We start from the raw sequence: 12267 nt of genomic DNA, 5'->3' as shown, positions 1-12267 counted from the left end.
GATGTACACAGGATGATGTCTTTTGGCACACTAACTTATGAAGACTGGTGCTTCCTGATACTGTGCATGCAGCCCTCTAACATCTGCTGGCGTGTTCCAAAAGTGGTCTTGAAACGTTTTGATACCACCTCCTAGTAGCATCAGTAGTAGCATAGTGGTATACTTTAGTGGCACAATAAGACTAGTATCTGTGGTAGTAGCTCTATCAGTAGCAGCTGTAGTACTAATAGTATAGTTGTAGTAGTATTCAATACTAGATAACGTACCATGTTTTGGGCTCACTCTCTCACACTCTCTCACACACTCACACACACACACACACACACATTGGGTACTATGTTTTGGAAATAAACCTGCAGCTGCAGCACTACTGTCTGGCTGCTCATCTGTCAACACTGAAATGTAAGTCAGTTCATGAGCATGTGTGCTTATTTGACTGGATGTGTCCATGGAAACCAGGCGCCAACGATGATGTCCCTGTGGGAAAATGATTGAGAGCTCGGTGTAACTGTCACTTATGAGTAATGCTGGTATGGTATAACAGTCACACTGTTATACCTGCTTTGCCTTTTTTTTTTTTTTGCTATTGTCTGTTGTGATAGTAGTGAGGGAAAACTGATTAATCATTTCTGTGCAATAAGACATTAAATAATGCATCAGTGTATCAGCAAATTTATTATGGTTGAATACATTTACATGGCATGCAGGTTTAGGTTTAATCATAATTAATTAATATTAAAACGCCGCTAACTGCTATTTCAGCTGCCGTCTTTCTAATGGCCTCATCTTCGTATTAATAGTGTGTTCAGTGTATGTTTCATAAAAGCATTGCTGGCTAGTGAACAAACAGTCTCTGCCAGTAGCGGGTGCTGAAAAGGCCATTGAAATTTTCTGAGTGCTAAAGCCAGTGCAAAAGGTTGGTGCATAGTACATGCATGTGTGTGCACTTTTATTTAGTTGTGTACGAAGGCAAGGAATAAAAGTCTGCATGAGAAGACTGACTGCATTAACTAGAGTGTGTGTGAAGTGTAATGAAGCATTATGAAGTGTAAGCCTTCAGCTAAAACCGCTTTAATGTTAGCACCAGTGAAAGAAGCACCTCCCTCATCTCTCACCCAAACAGACAGAGAAAGACAGGGTATGGAAGGGAGGACATCCAGCACTCAGAGCAATCACACACAGAGAATTGAACAAGGTAAGACAAAGTAAACAGACCTCTCTGTATCTTCAAAGTGTGTGTGCATTTGTGTTTTTTGTTTTGTTTAGTATTTTCGTAGTATCCTTTGATTCAGATTTTTTTTATATTACAAGATTTATATTTAAAAATAATATAATGAGTAAATCTGCAAATTTAATAAAGGAATCTAATCTTAAATATAGGAAAAATAAAATACAAAGCAAACAAACAAACAAACAAACAAAAAAGCAACCAATGCAAAGCTTTTTTATATTGCCCCGAGAGATTAGATGTTATGCACATTATATTAATATTCAAAATAATAAAATTTAAAAAAATGCATGTCATGTAATATGGTCATTGTAATATAATACATGCAATTGAAAATATAAATAATGAAGCCTCTTCCTTCTTTATGCCTCTATTGTATGACCCATGCATCAGTCTGCTGTATCATTAAGGGTCAAGTTTCCTATTGTTAGTGCTAAAGTTAAACTGTTGTAAAAAAAAAAGAAAGAAAAGGAAATTGAACTTTACTGCAGTTCAATAAAATTACAAAATTTACTATTTAAAATAAATTTGCACCCCTAAAAAATCTTAATACGAATTGGCTAAATTGTTTTCATTGCTAGTAGGCTATACTCGTGTGTGCTACATATTCACGCTGAGACGAGGAATGCTGAATGATGCTTCGGCTTTGCGCCTCTAGATTGAATGACTGTTTTATAGGATGTCGAATCAAATGGTGTAAATCTGATATAATCTCAACTGGATGCATATTTGTCATTCATGTTAAGAATTATGTATGTGATTTTAGACATTATTATGACCACACCTAATGAATTTAGGGTTTAGTATTTTAACAGCATCCTATGGTATTGTATAATGCTGACAACATGTAAGATTATTTTAGATATTTAAAATATGCAACAGTATATATTACTGACTGGACTATATTAAATGATTTATTTATTATTGTGAAGACCTAACCAGTAGCCTAGATTGTAACCTTCTAATCTAATTGAAGAAGAATGAAGTGTGGGTTCACTGTAATGTAACTTCATTGTTCAATTTGACCAAAAGTATGAAAAAAATGAGAAATTATATGCATATCATTTCCAAAGGAGTAGAATATAGTGTAAAGAAATCTGCCACATTGCTGGATGTTTCCAACTAATGTGTGATTGGTGACAAAGAGAGTAAGCAGGAGTCTGTTCAGTAAATATGTTACAAATATTGTTTGTTACTGATTTGAAGATTTAGCCATTTAATTGGAATAGATGTGTTGCAATAGATGTGTTCTGTTTCTTTCGCACTTAATCTCTTGAGACTTGAGTGTTCTCATATAAGGATGTTCTCTCTACTACATTGTCCATACATCCAGTAGATTCGCATATGAGGATCACTGCATATAACTTTTTGCCTCTTTACACATACGTACAGTATATATTATATTATATTATATTATATTATATTATATTATATTATATTATGTTATGTTATGTTATATTATATTATATTATATTATATTATATTATATTATATTATATAACATTACATCACATTATGTTACGTTACATTACATCACGTTACGTTATATTATATTATATTATATATTACATTATATTACATTATATTACATATAAAATACTATTTTTAAAATTGTATTGTAATGTGTAAAGTAGCTGTTACATTTATTATATTTATATTTCTATTATTAACTGAGTATTATTTAACAACTTATCATTTTCTATATAAAGCCAATAGATAACTTGTTAGTCAATCTATTGGAGCTGTCCACTTTCCACTTTTAATTACGGTGGTGTTCATTTAAACTTTTGTGCATGTTTATTTATCTTAAATGTATGACTTTATCTGCATTTTACTGTCATTGTGAAAAGTATAAATCAAATCATTATTACCAACATATATATATATGTACATGAATTGGGTTATGCTGGCAGCCAGCAGAGCGATGATTGAGCTGGGCCCTATGAAGGACGGCAGAAGCCCCATAGACGAGCTGATGGAGATCACGGCACAGAGTCTGAGTCGACTAGAGATCAAAGAACATTTTAACATCATCAAAGAGATCGGCCGTGGCAAATACGGACGTGTATTGCTGGTTACTCACCGATGCAGGGGTATGTAAACATTGAAAGCATTGTTGTTCAGAATTATTTGACATCTCATTTGAGCATAACATTTTTTTAGTCAGTTAGTTGTTGCTAGTCTTTTTATGGGTGACGTTTACTCTTCTTCACAAGAAGACTTTTTCAGAGTATGACTATTTAAATACTAGTCTAAAAAGGACTAGTATAGATAGATAGATAAATAGATAGATAGATAGATAGATAGATAGATAGATAGATAGATAGATAGATAGATAGGCAGACAGACAGACAGACAGATGCCATCTGTGTCAATTTAAATTTTTGTGTTAATTTTTTTTATTTAAACTGGACTGCAGATTTAAAAAGCTTTTTTGATTAACTTTGAAAGTGATTAAATTTGGCTGAATATTTCAATTTATATAATTCCTGCACAATGCACTAATCAAAATCTTAATCACATTAGTGCAATCGCACTGTGCAATTATTTAATTGCAAACAGCTGCTATTTATTTGCAATATATGCCTAGTTAGGAAATTATTTTACGTTTTTCAGTAATGTAATTTAATTTATTCTTTTTATAATAATTTTGAGGGGATAAATAAAAATGGCCAAACATGCTCTTAATACGAAAATTTGTGCCCTTATTTGGTGATAGCCTGATAAATACATTTGAACTTAAAAAAATATACATTTAATCCTTTACCTTGCAAACGCAATGTGTGTCAATATATATTTCCTTTTTTCAAGTTAATTTATTTAGTTTTTTTGCTATTAAAAAAATCATTATATTAAGTATGCCAAAGGAAGGCATCTAGTAATTTTGTAATAATTGTAATGTAATTGTATATATAAGTTGTATATTTAAATAATACCACATGTAGCACTTCAGCAGTGATCACAAGTCTCTCCATAGGGAGAGAGAGTGCACCGTAAAGCTATTTTTAAGTAATCGTCATTATCTGTTGCCTTCCTGTATCGAATTGTCAGCTGTTCTGCGCTTTTTCATGGCCCCACTGTATTTCGCCTTGGCTTTGCCTTAGCGTTTTTTTCTACACAGTAGCTAATCATGTCAGCACCATGGCGAGCCATGATTTTATTTTAATTTTGATTTAAGGATTTTAAAACAGTAATGATCTGTAGCAAAAATCATGAAAGTTAAATCATGAATTATGGAAATTTGTTATAAAAATCATAAAAGTTGGAAGTTTGCACAAAGGTCCAAGTCACACTGCACATATATTCTGTTGTATATACTGTAATGTTATATTGATATATTGCTGTAGTGATACAACAAACTAATTTTGTTGTATCACTACAATGACAATAAAGTCTCTTTACTTTCCTTTTTAAGCTTTAAGCATCTGCATGGCCTTGCTTTAAAAGTCTAAACAATCTACAAAGCAACTTCACAGAATGAACAAAAAAATCTGAAAATTTGTTTGAAAAATTTCATGAAATATGTATAAACCATTATATAATTAATATAAAATAACTACAAATAAGATAATGACAAATAAAATGACTACATGTAATTTAATGCTTTTAGCTGTTACAGGATTAAAATCCAGCAACATTATTATTTGATTTTAGATGGGTACATCACTATTTCTGATAAATAATAGTTAAATCACTACTTTAAAAAAATATTAGTTAAATAAAACGTAAACAAATACAACAACAAAATTAATTAAAGGACCTAACCTTAACACATACTATTCCAGAGGTGAGGCATACTGTGATGTCATACCCTGATCGAATAACTTCATTTCACTTATTTTAGCTTTACATACATAATTAGCCAGCTGTTACAATTTGTATCAGATAAAACGTCCCATGTCCCGTGTAGAACGCTATGTGACTCTGGGAATATGCATAAGCATGTGATGTCCTGATGTCTCCTGTTTCTTTTGCTTGGCTTATGTACATTAGGGACACCCATGGCCCTGAAGGTTCTGCCCAAAGCATCAACACAGCTGAAAGGATTTCTGCGTGAGTACTGTATCTCGCTCCACCTGTCCTGCCACCCGTGCATTGTGGGTCTGTTTGGAATCGCCTTCCAGTCCAAAGAACACTATGGATTTGCTCAGGAGCTGGTGGTCGGACGTGACCTGTTTGCTATCATCAAACCGCGGGTCAGTCCTATCAAGTTGGACAAACACCCACACACTTGTGATAGCTGTTCAATAACGTTTAGTTTGTTTTAATAAGGGGGAACTTGGATAATTAAGCGATTTTATACTACAGTTCTGTTAACCTCTCATTTTTGATCAGGCTGAAGCTGTTGGTCAATTAACAGTTAAAAAAAAATCTAATTCAAATAAAAAGTTTATTTGTCATATACTGTACACAGCCATACACAGTATGATATGTAGTATGAAAAGCTTATACATTTGCTCATGACCTTAAAAGAAGTAAGAGAAATACATTGCACTGGAGAGGATGATTTAATTGAAAAGAGAATATTCCAATAAAGTAATAAGGATATGTTTTTTTTTTAAATACATAATATAAATAAACTTATTTTCTTTTTAAAAATTATTAAAAAGAAAGATTAAGTTGAAGAATTTGCAAAAATAATTAAAATAAAAATTTAATTATAATTAAAATAAAAGAGCTTAAAGTGTATAAATTATGCAGGATAAATTACAGACTGTTCAAAAACGAATCTATCTGTAGTTTATGTGAAAAATGAGCAGTGTGTAAACGAGAACAAAAAATGGTTGTTGGAGCAATGCATGGGGAATATGCAGATGTGCAAAATAATTATTCATGTTAATGCAGTTAAGCTTTTTGAAATGCTAAACAAAATGTAAGATTTTTCTGAAAATAAATAAATACCATACAATACAATAATAAGAATAAGAATAAACAATAACAATGAGTGACAAATGAATTATTATTATTATAATTATTATTATTATTATTATTAATATTATAAATAATAATAATAATAATAATAATAATAATAATATTATAAATATTTTGTTCTAAATCTAAAAGGTGATTCTAGTTATTTATAGTTCTTTTTCATTACTTTTAAGATGTAGATAATATCTTCCAAGTTTTGTAAAGTAAGATTTATAACTAAAATGCTGTAAAATCCAGTAGCAAACAGAAATTATAGAAATAAAAGCAACAGTGGCTTGAAAGACATTTCATAAAATAAAGACGGCTAGTCATGTCATTACTGCTACATTATAACCAACAACAAACAGCAGAATAAAAATAGTACTATGACAAAGAAAAGATTTTTACTTAGTGCCCCCACTGACACACACACACACACACACACACACACACTTGGTGTGATAGTAATCACGTCTCTGACGGGTTGTTGGATGAATGCACAAAGTGCATACTCAACACACAGTTCAACAATGTGTGTATAGCCTGGGAGGAACTCGGAGCGTGTGAGTCATCAAGCCCAACAGCTGTCCTTCTTCCTTTGGCTCAGTGAAGTTTGAAACTTTAAACTCCATGCAAGAGCCACGAAATGTAAAATGGGTATCTCATAGTCCCTTGTGATGTTGTAAATGAAGACGAGTCCATGGTCAGGAATTTTGTTAAGGGCATTTATTACACTTGCTTTATTGTTTGACAAAATTTTTAAATGCATGATATCATAAAAAGCTTAAATGACAGAATTATGTCCTGCATCAACAGCTTGGTTTTGGTTAGCATAAATATGAAGCCTATCTGACAAACACTGGACACAAGGCAAGGATAAACTCTACTGTCTAACCCAGTGCATTACATATAATATATTCACGTCTTTAGTTCACTGGTCTCCAATCAGTCGACATCAGTGAGCTGAGCAATAAGCTGGGAAAGGGGTGTTCTTACACAAGGTCACATTAGGGGTGACGAAAAATATGGATAAATTATGTAAAAAATTGGTTTACCTTGTACAATCTTACTGGAGACCCCTGAGAGTGTCTAAACATCATTTAAAAGTGAATTTTACATATCAGGTGTCCTTTAAATCATTTTAAAGAGGCTTCCATCTTTCCCCCAGATCGGAATCTCGGAGAGTGTAGTGAAGCGCTGTGCCGTGCAGGTAGCCAGTGCCCTGGAGTTCATCCACCACCTGGGCTTGGTGCACCGTGACATCAAGCCCGAGAACGTGCTGCTGCTGGACACCCAGTGCCGCCATGTAAAGCTGGCTGACTTTGGATTGACACAAAAGCGAGGCACTCTGATCCGTGTCATCTCAAGCACACTACCCTACATGGCCCCAGAGCTGTGTGCCATGGTGGCAGAGGATGGCCAGGAAAATCCTAAAGCTCCACCACTCAGCATACAGCCCAGCCTAGACACTTGGGCATTTGGTGTGCTGCTTTTCTGCATCCTTACAGGTTTCTTCCCCTGGGAGAATTGCACAAGCCATGACAGCTTCTATGATGAGTTTGCTGAGTGGCTGCAGGACCCAGAGACCACAGAAATCCCGACACAGTGGGGGAGATACACGCCGGAGTGTATGGAGATGTTCACCAAGCTGCTGGCACTGGAGCCTAAGAACAGATCCACAGCTGATGTGGTAAAAGAGTATGTCGGGAAGGACTGGCTGAGGGCAAATCAAACAAATGGACTGGTGGGTGAAAGTGAATGAGTGACCACCACGGCAACACTGAGCGGCCAAAGCCATAGTAGCCCGGTTTTGCAGTAATGCCTTCATGTGGCATTCCAACAGAAGATTGGAAGATTTAGTGAGAATTTGTTAAAGCACACTTCATCCAAACAATGTGGAGGAAAAGGTTTTTGAAATCTCTTCACTTGATTGGATAGCCATATTTTCTGTACTATAAATAAAAATATATATTTTTTAACTTTATAATCTAGAATGTTATGAATGAATAGTTTTTATGTCCTAATATACTAAACAACAGCATGAACACGAATAAGCAGGACTTTGCATTTTAAATGAGTAGAATAACAGTTTGATGTTTTAATGTGTTAAAAAGGGAAAATCTATTGATTTAGAATATTTAATAATGTTAAATAAAAACAATAAATATATATTTGTTTTTTAATAATGTATATGTCTGAATATTACTGCAATAATTGGTTTAATAATTGTTTTCAATATTAACTTTCACTTTTCTCGACTTTTCCGGCAAAAAAACATATAAAAACGGCTAAAAAACGTATACCTTGTAAATAAAATGCAGATCTATACTTATCCTACTGGACACATTTTGGATTTACAGTATATGCTAAATTTATTATTTTTTTGTTATTATTCATTTTTGTCCAGTAACTACACATATGTACATAAATTACCATTTAAATTTGCACTGAAAAATTACAGGAAATTGGGTCTCATGCAAGCTGTGTTATACGAACAAACATTCTCATCCATTTATTCTGGGGATTCACCAGTATTTCCTTATTTTTCTTTACTCTTAGTTAGGAGATTTTACAAGTGGTTGAAAGACAGCTATTTGTTTGTATGGTTTGTAGGTTTAAAATTTTAAAACATAAACAATGCATCATATAATTAAATGATTTAATGTTTTTAGAGGAATTATAATATGTGGATCATTTAATTTGTGAGTGAAAGAGATCCTATTGGTCAATTGATCCCAATAACGGCTATAAAACTCTTGTTTGCATGCATGCATTCTGCTTTTGAATGGCTGACATTGCTGTTAGATGCTTCGGCCTCCAGGGCTTATGCAGAGAGCACGTTTTTTAGAGATTTGATGAGATGGATGAATGGCTGCTCAGCCGCTTCGGATTGCTGAAAGGACTCGGAACACCACTATCCTCTTCAACTGTTATAAAACAAACTCAGCTTTATAAAACTCTAACATAGGTGACAGAGGTTATGCCTTCACTCCATGTGCCATCAAAGCAGTTTTGTTTACTCAGCAGTGTGTTCTTCTTCTTGTTCTTCTTTGTTTTTGTTTAATGTTGGTTGGAATCCATTAAGTTACATTACTGCCAACTGTAGGTCTCATTCTCGTAAACCCAATTTTCAAATCCAGCCATCCTTAAAACGTCTAGGGCATCCTTCTCTGATTTCGTCTTGTCTTGTCTTCAGCAGTGTGTTCCTGGGCTGACACGGCATTCACAGCGTCACAGATCTTCTCCCGGTGCTGCGCTTTTGATTTACCTTTAATGCAAGCGCTCGCGCTCTGGAAAATCACATTTTGTTTAGTTTAATTTAGTTTTTTTTACTTCTACTTGTCTCCAATTCTTATGCCGATTGCACATTATTATTATTATTATTATTATTTTATATCATTGTATTTTATATAAAAATTCAATAAAAAATTAATAAGTACACATTTGAAATAATCAACTAATTTTTACACACCATTTAAGTAACTGTCCGTTGATGTAATATTTCACTGGACAGTTAATAAAATGGTGCATTAAAATTATTTAATTCGATACTTAAAATAACTGTCACATTTATAAGTGCACACATTTCAGGAGGTTTATTTTGTGAATGAACTGCAATAACATACATTATATTTTTGTATGTTGTTTATTTTTAGCTTTCTTAGTGCATGAAAAATGAACTGCCTTTATACTTTGCCAAGTTTCCTACTATGACCCTGGGAAAAGCATGATAATCATTACCATGTGTGACAAACATAATGTATTATACTGTATACTCCACTGTAATGTATGCTAATAATGTATAGTTTTCAATGCACGAGTGCAGTTTAAATATTATTTCACTTGCCGTTTTAGTAATTAGTTCTATTATTCATCTATTATTCATTTGTGTTAAACAATAAACCTGATTGACTTTACCAGCTCTTGACTTCGTCAATAGATAATCAGTGCAATGCATCCTATATATTGTTAGAAGGCAGATTATATTACTAAAAGCTTTGAAGTGATCTACATGCACAAACGAAACACACACACATGTACTTTATACCCCGTAGCCTTTCGCATTAAATAATGTGTTGGTATCCACTGCAGCTGGCAGGCCAGTGATGGACGATCTGTTGGTGTGTCTTGGCACTAGTGCTGCTGGCATGTGTGTGTGTGCTGCAGACCAGGGGACTGTTTGGCTCATCATGCGCACTTTGTAGCATTTTTCACGTGTTACACCGACCAGGATTGAATTTCTATCATGGTATATGGACACCAAGCTCGCTGCACCCCTTCATGGGTGTCCATTGAGAAATAGCAAAAAAGCCACACGTGAAGAACATCTTGACATTGCCGTGAATATAAATCAACACCCTGACTGTTTTTTTTTTTTTTTAATGCCATAGCTGTAGACCTGTCGTAAACTTAACACGCTGACATGGAGAGGCAGCTGTGTTAGAAAGAGTCGTCCTATATTCTATTACAGTAGCTTGCAAATAACCACTTTTGTGACAGGAAAATAGATCTGTTTTCATCACACTTAGATCACGTACATGTGTAGACGTTATACACCAACGTATGTCTTAATAATAAACTTGATGAGCTATGCTGTTTGTTTCTGGAAAGCTTTTTTTTTTTCTAGGCAACGCCAGATGAGATGGGATGAAGTCATCATAACACCCTTGAGCGCAGCTGTTTTAATTGATACTTAACACTTACACTGTGTGAAGTGAATGGCTGTCTACTATGAACCTACTGGATAACCTTTTATAGTTCCATATACAAACCCATCGGTTGCAATAGAGCACAAAGATGTTTAAATGTAACAAAGGCAGAATTAACGGAATTAACTTTTTATAGAACTTTTCTGTAGAAAAGAAACCTATTGCTATCTTAAACAGTTCCTCAATTCCTCTCATCCTGTTTAGGGTCATGGAAGGCCTGCAACTTGTCCCAGTGAAAAAGGGCACTAGGCAAGGTACACCTTAGTGTGCACACTACAGTCAACTTGGAAATGTCAATCAGTTTAATCTGCATGTCCTTGGACAGTGGAAGGAAACACACCAAGCACTATGGGGAAACACGTAAACTCCATGCACACAGACCCAAGGTGGGACTTGAACCCCAACACCGGAGGTTCAAAGCCACAATGCTAACAATTATGCCACCATGCCGCCATCTTATACTACTACTACTTTTTTTTCGGCTACTCCCGTCAACGGGTCGCCACAGCTGACCATACAAAACGTACACACAATTTATGCTGCCATCTTTTACAATTGTATATACAATTACAAATGCAATTAATCAAATTTAAAATGGAACAAAAGAGAGACATAATCAGGGGTCGAGTCAAATTGGATCAGGGCCAACTGAAAATAGACCATTAGCAAAGTCTTTTTATGGGCCACTTTACGTTGGACAGTTCCAGTAATGGATGCTCATAAACCTTTCTGCCCGGTTGGTGCTTACATCTTGTTGACCTCAAATAAATCATGGCGTGTGAGTGGCCATATTTAAGTTTACCCCTCACCCATTTCTCTGATTAGTGGCTTGTCAAACAAGTCCTGAAAGTTAAAGCTTGCTAGTTTAAAGAGAAAAAAAAAATCAAAGGATTACTATGATGAACGCTTGTGCAGTGCTTGTTCTTTATAAACCTTTAAACAACAGCTGAGGTGACATCACACTACATGATGTGTGCACACACTGTCTCTTACATGTCATGTGCAAGCAAAAGTACATGTACTTTAATGCTCCACTTGCATTCAATCCCTGTTCATGGTGTCCCAGCGGGCTTAGCAACAGATGCTTGGGCCCAGAAGCATAATCTTGTGATGAGAGAATGGATCCTAATGATTGATATTGTCATTGTAACCTATTAATAAACCTTCAGATATACTCTGTTATGGAAAATAACCACAACTGCAGTAGTAGGGTCACCAGTTTATCCATCTCACCATATGCAAAGCTGGGTGTAATGAACACCATTTTAATCCATCTTTTCTGTCCTGTGGAAAAAATATCAGGCAAGATGACAGGTTAAATTTGTAAAGACGCTTTATTAAAGCGTTAAGTCGTATAGCTGGAACATTTGGTACCTTTCTCAATGAGGGCTCCCGTAGTTAAACATGTGCAGCAAGCTT

At 34.6% G+C, this 12267-nt stretch overlaps 1 protein-coding gene across 1 annotated transcript; it reads left to right on the top strand.

The window, feature by feature from the left end:
* Window positions 1-1137: 1137 nt before the first annotated feature.
* On the top strand, window positions 1138-8251 carry si:dkey-8e10.3 (serine/threonine-protein kinase SBK1). The gene is made up of 4 exons (XM_053504619.1): window positions 1138-1195; window positions 3142-3321; window positions 5222-5424; window positions 7308-8251. The coding sequence occupies exons 1-4, from the start codon at window positions 1141-1143 to the stop codon at window positions 7899-7901; spliced, it is 1032 nt and encodes a 343-aa protein (XP_053360594.1). The 5' UTR covers window positions 1138-1140; the 3' UTR covers window positions 7902-8251.
* The last annotated feature ends 4016 nt before the right edge of the window (window positions 8252-12267 follow it).

Source organism: Clarias gariepinus, chromosome 9, assembly GCF_024256425.1.
Source record: "Clarias gariepinus isolate MV-2021 ecotype Netherlands chromosome 9, CGAR_prim_01v2, whole genome shotgun sequence".
Lineage (NCBI taxonomy): Eukaryota > Metazoa > Chordata > Actinopteri > Siluriformes > Clariidae > Clarias > Clarias gariepinus.
This window is presented reverse-complemented; position numbering and strand designations above follow the sequence as displayed.

What these genes read in the sequence shown, in the direction of transcription:
- si:dkey-8e10.3 (XM_053504619.1), top strand. Translation starts at nt 1,141, where the DNA reads ATGGAAGGGAGGACATCCAGCACTCAGAGCAATCACACACAGAGAATT. An exon ending in CACACAGAGAATTGAACAAG is followed by an intron (nt 1,196 to 3,141) that starts GTAAGACAAAGT and finishes TTATGCTGGCAG; the next exon opens with CCAGCAGAGCGATGATTGAG. An exon ending in GGTTACTCACCGATGCAGGG is followed by an intron (nt 3,322 to 5,221) that starts GTATGTAAACAT and finishes TATGTACATTAG; the next exon opens with GGACACCCATGGCCCTGAAG.